This window comes from Coturnix japonica, chromosome 1, assembly GCF_001577835.2.
Source record: "Coturnix japonica isolate 7356 chromosome 1, Coturnix japonica 2.1, whole genome shotgun sequence".
Taxonomy (NCBI): Eukaryota; Metazoa; Chordata; class Aves; order Galliformes; family Phasianidae; genus Coturnix; species Coturnix japonica.
This window is the reverse complement of record NC_029516.1, coordinates 60521650-60538574: the sequence shown is the minus strand read 5'-3', so window position 1 is coordinate 60538574 and position 16925 is coordinate 60521650. Positions and strand designations below refer to the sequence as shown.

Sequence of the window (16925 nt, the reverse complement as noted above, 5' to 3'; positions counted from 1 at the left end):
CAGTTACACTGACAGCCCAAGGCCATAAACTCTAGAAAGTGTAGAAGCTTGGCCAAAGGAGGTAAATCCCTCAGCTGAAAGAGGAACATGAGAACTACGTTTCTGTTGCCTTCTCTTTCCAGAACCATGAACAATTGGGTATTTCATTGGCAGAGGAATGTCTTCAGCTCACTGCAATACTGTAAAGACTCACGATAACTAGAGAAAAAACAAAACTTCAGAATAAAATTAAGTAGAGTGCAAGATATTATGGATCTGGACTGGAGAAACTATACAAAGGCCACATTTGGATAGAGATACAGATGCTACCTAGGTTAGATCATCACTAGTGATTGACTGTTGTAAGCAAAAACCAAAACAAGAAGTAAGAACACTTCTATCTGCATTGCTGCTAATCTTGCTCTCCTAATTGGGCTTTCTCTATACCCTCACCTTCATCTTTGGCAAGGCTCCTCAACTGAGAGCTTCAAAATTTTGTTCCAGTTTGTGGCATCTTCTACTTCCCTCTGAAAGATCTTGCTTCTTCTCATCATTGCCCCATTATGCTGGGTGCTGGCTGCTGAGTACTGCTGCAGGCATGCTACCACAATTCCGAGCCATGAAAGCTGCATGTACCTCCAGGCTGGCCAGGCAGAGCTGAAGCCAATCCACTATTTCCAGAAAAAATGCAGAATCTCAGTGAAACTGCCTATTAAATCTTTGTGTGTGTGTGTAATCCCAAGCTGAGTAGTCTACTAAAAGCAGTCTGAATTGAGATACTATTTGAAAATGAAGACACGTTTTCTACTGTGTCCACTGTAGAAAACGGAGGCAGATTACTTAGAAAGACGATGTTGTTTCTTTTTATTTTTTTTTTATTTAAGCCTTAAGTATTTTTTTGCTCGTGCACTTGACAGTTCTTTTCCCTTCATCAGAAGAGAGACCATCTGGTTCAAATATTCGTAAGGACCACGGGGTTTATGTTTTTACCTATCTTTTTCTTCCTGCGCAGTTTTTCAGCTATTCGCTTGAATTAGATTTTGCTAGTATTTATGCAAGAAGCTTAAATGAAGATGTTTTCCAGTATGAAGTCAATGAATTGATTCTTAGGCATATAACCACTTGCAAACAATGGATGCATACAGTTCCCAGCACTTCTATAAAACAAAGGTGTTTGCTTTTCTGTTGATTATTTTCTGCTTAACTGCATTCAAATGAATCCATTAAAAATGTGACTGCTTCACAGTAAGATGATCTTCAGCAAAAACAAACAACTGCTGTTTCCACCTCTCTTCATGGCCTTTAAAAAACTACAGTCATCTGCACCCTGCATTTCAGGCAATTTATAAATGATAAGCCTGGTCTTGATTTGTTCATTTATTGTTTTAAATACTGTTGTAACTCTCCTGCTTGGGAAAAAGAAATGTTTTCCTGCTTTATTACTTATTTATTATCCCCTAACCAACCTTTGGACCTTTCAGAGTCTGATCAAAACACCAACAGGCCATCTCAAACTTCAGCTGGCCTTTCTGCCCATTTATTTCATCTGGAATAAATATCCATTCTGGTTTTCTAGGGCCATACATAAGTGAAATTCACCATATTCACAGCCTGTTAGAACAAGTAAGGGAAGTTCCATAAACTGATATACTGCTCCTGAATTGTGCTCTGTATCATCTGAAGGATGAAAGTATTTTATTTGGTGTACATGCCCCACAAAGAATCTGTACAATAAGAGTTTGCAAGGACTTGTTAAATACTGTAAGCATTACTTATATACATAAAGAGGACAATGTTGGAGAGAACAGAATTACAGTAAGAAGGACAAATAAGTTATAGTAACTTAAATTTAAGTTATAATAACTTAAATGAAAGATATCTCATCACTCTGATAATAGCCAAAGCTTTTTCTTGCTCTGTCACAACTGCTTCTCAAGGTTAGTGCCCTGTTTTCTGTGCACTAAATAATGCAATAGGCAGCTTCAAATGGCTGTTCAATGGGTTCAGGCTGATTTTTCCTTATTTGTTCCCTTTCCTAATAATGAGCACAGTCATCCTCTGACATGGTGCAAGCATAAAGACTGAAAAGATCAAATTCTGATACAAGGCTGAAATTATATCTGTGGAAACTGCTTTCATGTGCTACTTCTGTGATTACATTTATAATGCAATGTTTCTAACAATGCAATTTCATCATCTTATAAATATCAATTTAACATCAAAAGAGGAAGGAAAGAATGTCAGAAACAGACAAATGCAAACTTACCACCATTTTTGCTTTAATTAAACTAGTCTTGTTCAGATAAGCCTGTCTATCTATTACAAAAACAACAGTTTATAGTTTAAACTGTGAAACTGTGTGTGTGTGTGCGTGTGTGTGTTGTAATGATGGTGCCTGCTAACAATTTCATACTGCCACACTGCACATATGGCTTCCAAGCTAGCTTTATCTGAATCTTTGTGAATCTATTCTACATGCTATTAAACTGAGCACATTCCACATCGCTCAAAAGTAATTACACTTTTGTCTAGAGTGTAGGAGACTGCTCTCCCCGAACAATGAAATTCTCATTATTAGAGCTGGCACAATAACGGCACTGGTGTTCACAACACTGTGCATTGTAGCATCACAATAACTTATCCTAAGCTTAATGCACAAAGGTACACTGGAAATTAAAATTTCTCTAAAACCACTGTGTTGTTTTTTTTTAATAGGCATTCTTTAGCTTAGTATAATTAGAGTTCTATTTGACTTTTGTAAAAGCTACGTACATTCAGATTTCCCTTCCCTTCACAACTTCTGAACAGCAGCTAAGTGCTCCAGCCGCATGTTGTTCTGGTCCAACAGTATTCACACACTGATGACCCCAGAACAACAGGTGAAGTGCAGGCCAGGACATATCCAATGACAAAATTCAGATGCGGCTTTAAGCAATCTTTTGTTTTGGACAAGTGGAGGAAAAGCATGAGACAATGTGTCGGTAAGATCTTTGAGCAGCAGAACTGTTATTCTTAATACAGCCAAAATTTCTTAATATTATTCCCAAGTTACAGAGGAGTAACTTCATCCACCACAGAAATGCAGCATTTGTTCATATGAAGTAATAAAGCCCTTTAACAGTGCACTGCAATAATTCATACCAGTTTAAAGCACAGCTGGAAATGAATTTTAAATCCCACTGAAAGTGCAGGACAAGTGCAGAAGAGCAAATGCAGTCACACAGCATGCAAGATTTGGACACTGCCACAATTACACTTTACCAGTTAGTTCTTTGGTCAGAACTTTTATTCATCTTGTCCAGTATCTGAGTGATATTCTACAGTTATGAAGAACAGCCAAAGTTGACCATGGTATACAATGTCTGTAATGTACTTTAATCGGTGCTTTTAGCATTAGTATCTTTTACGTTCAGCAATTAGCACACAGACTGCTAGTGACATCAGCTGCCCTGAGAGGTGGCAAAAGCATAAAGCATTAAGAAATACAGTAAGTTAAACAAATAGAAATAAAACTAACTCAGAACTTCAGTCAGTTAACAACTATCTGCACTACCCAAATACTGTAGCCTCAATAGGCTTAGTTAAAAAAGATATAGACAGGTACTGTAATCCTCAAGCGTTTCCCTGCTACGCTTATGGCCTGCTATGAGTACTCCAAGGGCAGCCAGATAATGTACGCTCTAGGGCAAATGATTTGTCTCATATTTTCTTCCAAACCTTCAGTTTAAGTCTGATAACTCATTGTTTCTTTTCTCACCAGTGGAAGAGCTTTCCTACCTAAAAGAAATATTTCACTTCTATTGAGAGGAAGTAAGTTTGGGATGCAGTTGCCTTTCATGGAACCACAGAAATGCTGAGGATAGCAGGAACCCCTGACACTCATCTGGTCCAACTTCAGGCAGGGCCACACAGAGCCAGCTGCCTGGGATCGTGTGTGGGTAGCTTATGAGTATTTCTGTAGATGGAGAACTTGCAGGCTTTGTGGGGCAACCTGCACCAGTGCTCATTCACCCTTACACTAAAAAAAAAAAAAAAGGGGGGGGGTTTCTGATGTTCAGATGGGATATTCTGTGTTTCAGGTTGAGTCTTTTGTACAATCTTTCTCTAGCTGTAGTTCCAGCATCTTCCATCCACACACAGACAGAGGATGCAGCTTTGCAGCTTTTTGCTAATTTGGTGAGGTTAGAAGATTTCTTTCTTGATTTTTTTGCCCTGCTTTCATGAAAACTCAGCTAGCATTCAGAGCTGTGTCTCTACGCCAGCAGCCAAAGACAGGAGTTGTTAAAACTTAGTAAATTACAAGATAAAATTTGGAAAGTCTAAGTTGGGCAAACTCTTCAGTTATCACTCTATTGCAGTCAGCCTTTTACCTGGAGGATCCTAGGATGTCCCAGCTGGCAAGACTTGTGAAAGGAAGCACAGCTGGAAGTAACCTATGAAACAGAGGGTCAATTGACAGCTAGAAAAGTGAGGCCAAGAAATTGATTCTCAAGGTTGAAATTGTTTTTCTAACTGTCTCTTCAAGACATGTTGCTGAGGCAAAATGTGAGAAGACAGAGCTGGCTGTGGTGACAAGGAATACAGCTATGCAGCCTACTGACGAGACAACACTTTGTAATTGTGTATCTTTTGCAGATCCCATGTCAGTACTTTTCATCAGCTGAGATTGTTTCCCTAAGCCAAATGGGTGTTGTACAGGGCAGCAAGCAATGAAAGGCCTCTGTGGATCTACACCATGCCTGCCTAGGAACCCCTCAGGGGAAGAGTCATTGCCAACAACTATGCCCAAAGCAGTATGGCCAAGAGGGGTGCAGCAGAGTGATGCTGTGCATGATTGAAGACAGACTGTATGTCTGCTGGGGTCTTTGGGGAAATATGTAAAGGTGTACCCTGCTAAGGGCAGCATGTGGCTGCAAAATGAGAACTCCATAGTCACTTGCAGACTCAGTCAGTAGGTGTAGCGGTACAGCTGACAAGCTATTAAGAAGTGTGAAACACACTGCTGGAGCTTTGTCAATAAAACTGTATTGGACTGCAGTATGTGGTGGTGTGTGCACATGTGGATTTGCTTCCTAGAGACAGTAGAAGAGCCCAGAATGTCAGATCAAACAGCATGAAAACAACCTTTGTACTGCTATGAAGGTGAGAGCATTCTTTGGGGATGACTTTTTAAACCGCTAATCACACGAACTATAGTCATCTACAAGTTATCCGAGGACTAGTTTTAGTCACTTCCTTCTTATATGATATACATACCACAATGGCCAAGGGAAGGACTGTACATATTCTACTCATTTATATCGATCACATCCTTCTTTCTGGAGACACATAGGTTACATCATTTCTGGCCTACCTGGATGATGATTTTTACAAGACACTTCTTCTTAAAAAAGAAAAACTACAAAAATGTCACTTTTGTACAAACTAACAACTTTCTTAAGCATGTATGAAGCCAAAAACAGTCTTTACAAAGCCAAAAAAAATGCTTCACATGAGCTTAAAATATTAAACTATCACAGTAAAACTGTCTAAAACACACAATAATACAGTATTTTGTATTACCAAGAGACAAAACACACTGTTTTAACATCACATTAAATATAGTCTTCACACTAGATGATCAGTTAAACTTCTTTGTTTTTAAAAACTATAAAGGAACAGAAAAGCTGGTTAAAGTCAGTTAAAGTATAGTTAAATGTTTCAGTGAGGTGTCGCTAGAATACGCCTCCTTAGCAGACAATGAAGTTTTATTTCATTAGAATCTGATTCCACCCTCCTGTAGTCATGACAAGTTCTTCTATTGACTTAAGAGCTTACAGAACTGTCTCTAATATACTCTCTTAAAATAGGCCAAAATAGAGCAAAGCTCATACACCAATTGCATATTCCAACATCTCAGTGGCTTGAACTGCGTATTTACAAATTACCTCTCCATAAAAAAAACATGATAGGATCAGAAGCAACAAGGTAGAAAAAGATAATGACATCTCTGTCCATGAGTAATTTTCCCAACAATGTTCTTCTTTATTCATATGAAGCTACAATAACATCAAAAAAATAATTAAAAAAACACATTCTAAGCCACTGTTTGAACTTAAGCACTGTACTATAGAGAAAGAAAAATGGATTGAGATGAGTGAATTATTTTGTCTAGAAGAGCTGCTTCATTGAATATCCACTGGCTTGGTCCTATGAGAGAAAATCTCGAAGGCTTTTTACATAGGGCCTGTTACAGATGCGTAACGAGCTGTAAGGGCTTAAATACCACTATGGAGCTGTTGCAGGCTTTTATGAGAGCACACCATCACCTATTTGGTGACGCCTTGTTAAAAGCCTTCAAATATGCAGGTCCATTCATTATCTTCACTTAAAGTGAAATTGTCAGTGCCCTTGTTGAAGTAGGGGACTAACAGAAAAGTTGCAGTCAATCTGGGAACAAGCAAGAGCTGTGTAAGTGTGTCCATACAGGTTATCTCCATTAAGGTGCCTAAGTCCTGGAGTTTCAATTCCTTTCTCTACACTTTTCAACCTTATTAAAATGTATCACAGTATGCTGCATTAGGGGTCAAACACAACACGTCGCAGTAGTGACGCTACACTACCAGTCGGGAGCACGGCATTGCTTCCTCATCCTTCTTGTTTGCTTTTAGATAAAGCCAGCTCTAGACTTCCAGCAGGCTGCTAAATGTAGCGACTTAAGTCCACAGTGTCATTTGTAAAGTGCACAAAAACGGTGGTAACTCACATGAAACAGTGGTAGCTGATTTACTTCTGTAAACACGATCAGTTTTTTTGTATGCATTGGAGGCAAAATTTTAGACTTAATTTTTTAAAAAAACTACAAAATCAGAAGTTTCTTTTTTTCTCTTACCCTTTATACAGACTTTTGTGCCTTACTATTGCATAAACTTGGCACTGGGGTGATATTTCAGACACCATGCCAAACATGACTCTCACTTACAGTGTTCCAAAACCATTTACTGTTTGCTGAACACACACACTTCAAATTCACATTGATGTAGCTAAAAAATTTTAGCACTCTAAATGCCAGCAGGCAAAGGTGAGGAAAAGCAGAGTGATTTAGTGTTTGTAGCAGAGGATAAAGACAGTCCAGCTAGGTCAGAGCTTTCACATTATTGTAGCATGTTCTGTATGTGTAACTATGCATTGTATACTCCATAAAGTTCAGATCTGGATGCCAAACTACTGTAGAGGCAGAATTCAAAGAATGGATGTAAGCACAATAGACCATTAGCAAACCTACCATTGTGTTGTGCTGAGAAGTGGGAGTCCTATGGCCACAGTTCTCTTGCGTCAGCAGAGAAACTGGCTGAAATTCCTCAGAGTGAGGCTTGTTGGGAAAACTCACATGCAAGGGAAGGTGAAAGGCTGGGAGCCCGTCACTCTCCTCTTCTCCCACTTTCTGTCTGCTTGTCACCATGGCTACCTCTCCATCTGCTTCCCCATACGGAGAGGCTGGTCGCTTGGAAGACATCCTGGAAGGAACAAAAGAGGAGAAAATAATGAAACCTCCAAATAAATCCTTAATGCCGTCATTGTGTGGTTAGGGGCCATTGTAACAGAAATGCCTTTTTTGTGCTGGCAGAGAGCAGGAAACCATCCAAATACCACTGCAAAGCACACACAATTGGGAACAATGGCCAAGCAGGTAGCAACAGAACAGTGGCTTGTTTGTTGTGAGAATAATGCACTAATATAGCACTCTCCTGTATTCTGGCTTCTTAAACACGAAAATTCACCTAAGAAGACTGCATAATGAAATGCAATTCCTTTTTAAAAAAAATGCCCATCTGGTTTTGCATTTGCAAGAGTCTGTAAGACACAAGCTATTGTCAACATAGCTTTAAAGGAATAACCCTTTGCGTTTATTTAACTTACAAAACAAAATATCAAAATAAAATAAAATGAAATAAGGAAATAAAACAATGTAACAAAATAAGATAAAATAGCTTTCTGTCAAGTCAAAATGTCTGTGTTTATGAAACTTCACTCGTGTGAACGGTGGAGTGTTATAATCACATTGAAAGAATCTTTTCAGGTTCACAGATCTGGGATAATTAAGCAATTAAACATTTGGACATTAATAATCCAAGCTTTTTGACAACACAAATTCAGGACTCTACTGAGTGAATGAAGACTCGTCAAGATATCCGAGACTTCCTACCCGTAGTCAGATCAGAAAAATACACACGTAACTGTAATCCCTCTACATTTAAAAGGACACACAAGGGAGATGCTTAGAGCACACATAGTAAAAATCACACAAAAATCTTGGCTCAAAATTCAAGCCCACTGTCCAAATCATCCAGTAACATTCACCTTTCAGCAACACTGATAGAATCCTTATCTCATCAGAAAAAGTTTTCACCCAAACCAAGCACCACTGAAAATCTTATAAGACAGTCTGAAGCCGGAACACTTCCTGCTTGGGCTTCAAAACAGAGGGGTCCAGTGAGGTATTAAAATGCAAGAGACTTCTGGGATTAATTACAGCAACATTGTTCGTGAAAATCAGGGTATGTGCACGGATGGCATAATGGGCCTCTGTGCTAAGCTGGGGCATCTGCAATAAGGAGTGGAATGAAAAGTAAGAAATCCTACAGAAGAAAATAGAAGAAAAGAAAGAAAAACGAGAAATATTCAATGGAAAAGAAGAGGTTATGAACAAGGAAACTGAAGACTATTGTACATAAAAGCTGAAAAGGCAGGCTGAAGTAATACTATTCCTCCTCAAAAATCTAGCATTTATGATTCTAATTACCCCATTTTGATTTTCCACTTCACAGTTAAAGGGCTGCATTTCAAAAGCCCAGCAGCCTCTTGAACCATGTGTGGGGCTGCTGTGAGGTGGAGCATGTCCATACGATTTGGCATATTGAGCACGAAATGGTTCTTAGCAGCAGTCAACTGGGTCTGAAAACAAACAGTGACTTTAAACAGCCCTTTGTTAGGACTTATTTTGTTTCTAATGATCTCATTTTGCGCTTTGCCTCCTGAGCCAAGTTAGATTATATTAAAAAAAAAAGGGGGGGTGTGGGGGGAAGAAAATAATAATAAAAAATCTCTACCAGAACCTAAACTCAGCTGCACATCGCCTGTTCTTCTGAACACCACCTATTGCCTGTACCGAGAGAAGCAATCTGTATTTTCTATTAATGTTTGACTTAGTCCAACAGACTAACACTTCATACATCCTACCTGAATTCTGTCTTCTAGGCTTCCCCACCTACGTGTCTGCAGAGAAGCATATGTATAAAGACAGAGATCACAGATACACTCTTACTGGCAGTTCTCTACTAGCCCACTGAATTCAGCATTTTACAGCTAATGTTTGGCACGACAGATCCCAAGCTTTTCTACTGCAGAAAACATGAACGCCACCCTGAAGTTAACGTGAATTATTCACATTCTGCATTGCACTGCACCATGAAACACATTTTCTATTAATTTTGAGTGTAACATTTTGGTTACTCATTTCAACACTGGCTGGGCTTTTTACAAAATCAACGCTAAAGAGTTGTCTCAATTTTGGCAAACAAAAAGGGACAGACACAAATCATTAGTCAATTATTGCATAGTTATGTTCTATATTTTAAGACACTTATATTTGATAAGATGTCTAAAAACACTGTAAGCTATTTACCAAATTCTTCACTGCAATTCACTCTGATGATAAAACACAGAGAAAGGATGCCCTCCATGGTACTGAAGACTTGTGGTACATAGGTCACTCTGAAAATAGCGCCTCCTATTTATTTCCATGGAAGCTACAAGAGATACAAACAACACAATAACACTATCTGATAGACCAAATTCTCAGCTACAGAACACTCTTTTTAAACTCAGACCCCATCATTAGCTGATTCACATGGATGAACTGATTGAGATGTTCTTTATTTCACATTGTGACTGCTGTGCAGGGGTCTCCAGAATGTGTCTTGTCTTTCACATTGCTGTCACCACTGCTGAAAGCCACCACCCACCACCACCTCTCTGTGCACATATCTACTGTTTGGTCTCCATCAAAATTCAGCAACTGTCAGTGAATGTCAGTGGGTGCCATTTTTTTTCCACATGGAGGGATATAATGAAATCCCTTTGCTTCATATGCACTTCCATGTCAAATGCTATTCTGTCCAACTTCCCCTCTGCTGCCATATTACACACGGTAACAAAACATAATGAGATACTCGTGGGAAGGTTCAACTTCTACTGCCATATCACTGCCTCTGGTGTTGTGGGCCAACAGAATAAAATAGGAGGCATTGCTTTTGGAGAAGCTTTTGTATATACTCTGTACCCAAGTTATGAGAACCCCAAACAACCACAGATTCTGCCACATGGTTCCACAATGGGAGTCTGACCACCACGTTAAAGTAAAACTCTTCTGCTAACTTTATCAGTGCATCTATGGTTTCCCATACAGTGTTCAGTAAATGCACTCCAGATTGTCATCACCTTCTGCTTGTCACCTGTTCCCAAAACAACTGACATCATTTTTACAGGCAAAAAACAATTATGTTTATGATCTAGAAGTAAAACCTATGGGTCAGATTGCAGGTCACAGTATAAACCAGCAAAGGAAGCAGCAGCATTTTCCTTCCTCACACAGTTCTTAAAAGATCCTGCTTATATTACAAACCATATGGCCATCATAATGCTAGAGGGTTGAGAAACTGCTAAAGTGGCTAAGAGAGCCAAGTTACTGATCCAACTAGCCTCAGCCTCCCAGCTGACCAGGACACTTGAAGAAGCAGTGGCACAGCACCGGATGAGGGTCACGCAGTCCAGGCAATGACTGCAATTTGTTATCTAGATAGTTCTATCCAGAGCCAACCTGAGTCAGGAAAAAGCTGTGCTTTTAGAAATCCTACCACTGCCCCTAACACCAGACACAAACAGCACGGATTAATGGAAATTACTACTTAGGAACAGCTAGCAAATTTCCACAAGAAAATATAAGATTTAAAAAACAACAACAAACAAACAACAAACTAAATATTTCAATTGGAAATGACTTCCAAAAGGAGAGTAAATATGAAAGAGTATGGCAGCAAAGGACCAAATCTCCAACAGGATCACACAAATAAGACAACACAACACAAAGTAAATTCATTCATAATTTCTGCAGCTTTACTGGCCCCTCTTCACACTTATAAATGCTCCCTCAGTCCGTATCCTTTTCACACCTCTTCATTTTCCTACAGAACTAGTACCAAGTATTAAAAGAGTCCATATCTGAGATGTGAGTAGAGTTCCCACTATAAACAATAAGCAAAGGGAAGCAGCTACATTGTGAGTAACAATGTTATCTGAAATTGAGCACTTTTAAGCAGGTCTATCTATTTATGAAGTAACTAGGATTATACCATCTTAACAAAGGTCTGCCAAACATCTTGGATCTACACTCAGGGATAACACAATGGTTTACAACTCCCATAGATTGAAGATCTTTTCCTCAAATTACTTTAAACTCAAAAAGGGTTTTCAATTACTCTGGAAGAAGGTTTAACAACCATAGAATCATAGAATAGAATCACAGAACAGCTTGGGTTGGAAGAGACCTCACCAAGTTCCAACCACCTTGCCACACGCATGGCTGCCAGCTGCTAGAGCAAATACTAGACCAAGCTGCCCAGGGCCCCGTCCAAGTTGGCCTTGAATGCCTCCAGAGACAGGGCATCCACAACCTCTCTGGGCAACCTGTGCCAGCACCTCACCACTCTCTAACAAAACAATGAAAGAGTATATATAAACGTCAGTTTCCTCAAACATCAGTAACTTATAGATAGGAAGAAAAAAAAAATCACAAAAACAAAACATACAAAAAAAAAACCCACAAAACAACAACCAAGACATAACTTTCAGAGAAGTTAGAACACAGCTGACCAGAAACTGAATCTAATAGGACATCCCTGCAGGTGGAATCCATTCTCTTAAGACTTGCAAGAAGAGCTGAATTTGGAGTTGCCATTAATCTTTTCTTCTGAATACAAACCCAATACCTGAGTACTAATTTTTTTAGACAGCTTAAATCTGCAAAGTTGAGATGAAGTGGAAAGCAGCAGAACTAGTCCCACTGTAGAGACATATTTGAAACATAAACCCCATGCCCAGACTTGATTAGGATGGAAATGAAAGTTTAGATCTGGTGATGAATTCAAAAAATATGGTGATGAACCCTATTTCTTGTAAAGGGATACTGTTCTGTTTTTGGAATTGCCTCCTGATATGCAGAGTTGTGCTACATTTTCATTAAATACATGTGTTTTCTGGTAGCTGAAGTGTGGCATTTTGTTCTTCTTTTTGTTTTCCAAGGGAGATAAAGTCTGACCCTTCTAACACACTCTCCGACCACAAATTCTGGATGTGATTCATTTCACAATAGAAGATGGTTCTCCGTATCTTTCTTTATTCTCTTTCAACTTACAGCTGACTGTTTGCAAGCTTAAACTGTGGCTACTGATCTCAGTGCTTTCAGACTGAGTGCAGCATGATGGAATTTTCCCACTGCAGTTGAAGAGATGTACAGCATCCACAAGAATCATTTCTTTGTGCCACGTACAAATATCAGTTCCACCCCAAAAGTTTCAGTCTACCAGATAACATCAGCTTGGTTTTGCTCTTGCGTTTAACTGCTTCAAAAAGTGATCTTTTCACAGGTTTACTTTTTTATTGTTACTTCTAGCAGAACCTCATTTAGATGTCTGCACTACATTTGTTCATTGGTTTTTGGTTCATTCAATACATGGTTGTACACCCCAAGTAAATCTAGAGCAGCATCCAGTATTCAAGGAGATAGTGCCCTCTAGCATACAACCAGCATCCATCCCAGTTTGATCACTCACGCCATAAAATTTCATAAATTTTATGTCATAAAACTCTAATCTTGTTACATTAAGCAAAATACCTCAGAAACATTTCAGATACCCACAAAAGCTTTTGGAGAAATGGCTTATCCATGTCTTCAAAAGTGACAAACACAGATGTGTCAGGAGAAAAAGATATGAAGCCATAAATCTTAACTTGTTGGGAGTTAATTAAGGGATTCATCAATCACTGCACTGCTAACACCATACATACACAGGCAAAATCCCATCAGCTGCCACAACCCACAGCAATCTACAGGTTAAAAACTCCCAAAGTCCCTCTGTTCTGACTATTTATAAATGACTTTGTATAATCTAGCATTAAGACCTGTAATTATAAAACAGCATTAAAACAGGCCTGCATAGTTATGGATAATTATAGTTGGTACACTTTTTAAAGAAATAAAAAGCTTTTCCATTCAAATGTAGGCTTTGCCTTTTTGACAGCTCCAAGTCCACAGGATGTAGAGAGATGATTTAAATTGTATGTCAAATTTTTGACTGTGCGAGATTTCTTTTTGCCCTTCTCCAGGGAGGCCTTGTTGTGTTCTCACCATAACCAAGCGTGACAGCCTGGCGTCGTGGAGCCAGCTCCGGAATCAGCATGAAAACACTCACCTCTTGGGTTTCGTGGGCAGCCACGGGCTCCTTCCTTCCCATGGGCAGGGCTGGGCTCACTCAGCTCCACAGGGAACAGGCAGGCAGAGGGACGTGTACTGAGCAGACGGACATATAGACACAACAGGCAGCTCAGATCCCTCAGCCACAGCACGAGGTTGATTCAGACCAACAACTGCACCATGAACTGACTCGCTAAGATGGTTTGATTTCAAGCCAAATGCTGTAAATTAAACCAGTCCCACATACTGCAGTGGGATTTCTGATTCTTCCTGATCTGCAGGGATATTTCCCTTTAATTTATACATGGGAAATCCCATAGATTCTGCTCTTACATGGAATAATAGGTGGGCAGTCACAAGCTTACTAACGCCATCAGAAAATGCATCTCCCCCATCTCTACTCATGTTTAGCACAAATGACACAGCTCATGCTTCTGGATTTACTGAAGCCATGATTTCTACAAGCAGCCTGACCAAAAGATGCCAGTTAACACAAATGACCATCTCCATCCCATGTGCTGTCCCCAGCCTGTTTATGCATGCTGAATAACTGGTACCTCTAAAAAACAGACGCCATTCATTTTGACAAGATCCCTTGTGTAAGAAGGTATTACTCAACATGAGTAAGGGTGGCAGACTCCCACACTCTGTCCCACTGGGAACTGCAAGCCTGACTTGTTTCTACACATACCACTAAAAACAGACTTCACTTGGCAGTGTCTTTCAGTCATTTGCAGCCTGGTTTGGAATTCTTTACTGAAGTAATTTTACAATTAAAAAAAAAAAAAAAAAAAGTAATCAGGAAACATCCTTAATCTGCTAATCAATAAATGTATGTGCTTCGTGCACACCCTCAGCTGTCACTTGCAATGAGATGCAATAAGCCGTTAATTATTACTTTTGGAGATCATATCCATCAGCCATCTTTAAAAATGCACGTATGCTACAAATAAGTTGCACTGTTCAAGTAAGGTTTTGGTGAATAAATTACATCAGTTAATAAGCAAATGAGACTGCAGTGGCATAACCTGTGCAGCACCTCTGAGCACTTCTCTACCTCCATAGCTGCCACCAGAACCTCCTTGGGCTAAGGCTACACAAGAATTCACAATGGAGTGTAACACTGACACAAATCTTTTAGTACAATCAGTTTAGAGATTCTGAATATAAAATGGGTAGGGAACTCTATCCTTCATCATTTTAAAAGTTTGCAATGCGAAGTACAGTACTGTATCTTCATGGCAGGGCAGCTGACTAACCTGATATCCTATGTTCTGTCTCCCAGGAAAAGTTATTTTGCAAAATTCCAGTGGTAAATGGTTTCATCCTGGCTAAGACATGGGAGGTTTAGGTTAGATATTAGAAGGAAGTTTTCCACACAGAGGGTGGTGACGCACTGGAAAAGGTTGCCCAAGGAGGCTGTGGATGCCCCATTCCTGGAGGCATTCAAGGCCAGGCTGGATGTGGCTCTGGGCAGCCTGGTGTGGTGGTTGGTGACCCTGCAAATAGCAGGGGAGTTGAAACTAGTGATCATTGTGATCCTTTTCAACCCAGGCCATTACATGACTCTTTGATTCTACAATAAGTTTTAAGACCCTCTAATAAGAAAGTCATTATAAGTGTCTCTCAATAAAACGTTAAATAAAAATCCTGTAAATCTTTCTCTTTTCATTAGAAAAACTGAAATAAAAGCTTTCCATGAGATCTGAGCTATAAACTAAAAATTCATCATCTCAGTTTTTTTTTTGTTTGTTTGTTTTGTTTTGTTTTTTTTCACTTGCAAAGAATTCATGCCAAAACAAAACAAAACAAAAACACATTGAGAAATAAGGTTTAAGAAAACTACAAAGTGAAGAAAATTCATGTTCAAAGTTCCCAAGCAGGTAAGTAGGAAAGATCTTTCATGTGCACTGAAGTTCTTTGGTGAAATAGTCTAGTCTGAAACAAACCAAGCCTTGATCACTATCAAATCTGAAAGCCGATAAAGCAGCTCCTACTAACATGCTATATTATATCTCTGCAAAGAATACTGCACAATTCTTTTGTATATCCCAAACAGGACTTCACATTGCCAGCCCTGTTTTGTACAATGCAGGTGCAGAGCAGGGAAGTTTAGCTATTCTCCCCTGACACGCTGCAAACTCAGCTGTAGCACGAGAACCTTGCATCCTGCTTTTGTTTCATACCTGTCAATTCCTAAGCCTTTTGTTCTTCGCAAGCTTGTATGCCAATTCAAAGAGCCCAAAAGTTGTGCAGAGCTTTTCCAAATCAGAAAAAAAAAAATAAAAATAAAAATAAAAATAAAAATCTGATTTTAATTCTGCCGTAAAGCATGACTCTAAAAGACCAAACTTCAAAACATGGATTTTTAAAGAACTTCTCCAAATGGAAATTTTGAGCCACACAGTGAAAATGTGGTTAGCGTGCAGGCAGTGCACAAACATAGTGGTGCAGTGTCAAGACGCTGAGCATCTATCAGCACAAACTCTGAAACAGCAGGATGCAGTCACTGTTGATGTTTCAAGTAAACTGAGCCTGATCATTGGCCTCTTTAATGCAAAAGACTCTGCTTGGATGATTTTGAATTAAATCCACAAGCTCATTTATTTTCCAGTGCATCCTCAAATTAACTCTTGCATCCTGCTCTCCTCCCCTACCCTTTAGAAATGAACCTCCCTCCTGCTCTTCAGCTCCCCATACCTCTTAGCTTTTTACACTTTTCTTTACATATTTTTTTTTTTGTATTTGCCCTGACTTTACAGAAGAATTAGCAGAATTCTGGTTTTATTTTCATGTAAAGTTCTAGGAACTGGTCACCAGTAAGAACTGCCCCCATCACTGCAACACACTGTCACTGTTTGCTGAACCACCAACTTGAGTCCAATCAAATAATTTGAGATTTTGGGCCTTGAAACTTCCCTGTACAAACCAGTTCATGAAAATGACAGAGAAGCATTCAATCAGTCTCCAACTGCTGAGAGGGAGAGCAGTGTTGCATGCTGCAAGAAACCCTTACATCACACGCAGACATGCATACCATTAACTTCCATTGGCAGTGAGTGAAGTGAAGGCAAAGAGATGAAAACACTTTAAAGTTATGATAATTATGAATGATTTCTTACAGAGACATTTGAGGAAGCTCAGGCTCATTCTGATAAGTTAGCTAATACTAAAACTTTCACAATGTAAGGGGGCTGCTTTTGGTCATTCCTGTTCTTTGTCAAATGAAGTTGAACACAAGATTTTCTTCCAGCGTTACCAAATGATGAATTATTTTTCACTGGAATCAACACTCCTAATAAAATTCTCTCCCAGAGGACATCCAGATTTCAGCATGAGAAGCCACACTGCTGACTGAGACTTAGTTAAGTTATGACACAACATTTCCCACTCTTCCACCAGGCCATGGCCTAGCAATGCTGGCTCTGAGGGAACA

General features: G+C 39.4%; 1 protein-coding gene across 14 annotated transcripts in view; it reads right to left on the bottom strand.

The window, feature by feature from the left end:
- The window catches only part of SOX5 (SRY-box transcription factor 5), a 628709-nt gene that overhangs the window by 243329 nt on the left and 368455 nt on the right, over nucleotides 1-16925 (bottom strand). For 10 of the 14 annotated variants that reach the window (XM_015868603.2, XM_015868595.2, XM_015868586.2 and 7 more), the window contains one exon: nucleotides 7244-7475. In XM_015868603.2, coding sequence (XP_015724089.1) covers nucleotides 7244-7474 — 231 coding nt within the window. In that variant the 5' untranslated portion in view covers nucleotide 7475. Of the gene's footprint in view, nucleotides 1-7243; nucleotides 7476-9643; nucleotides 9752-16925 lie in introns of those variants that run through there. The other 4 variants (XM_015868619.2, XM_015868627.2, XM_032446101.1 and 1 more) reach the window with 2 other exon arrangements.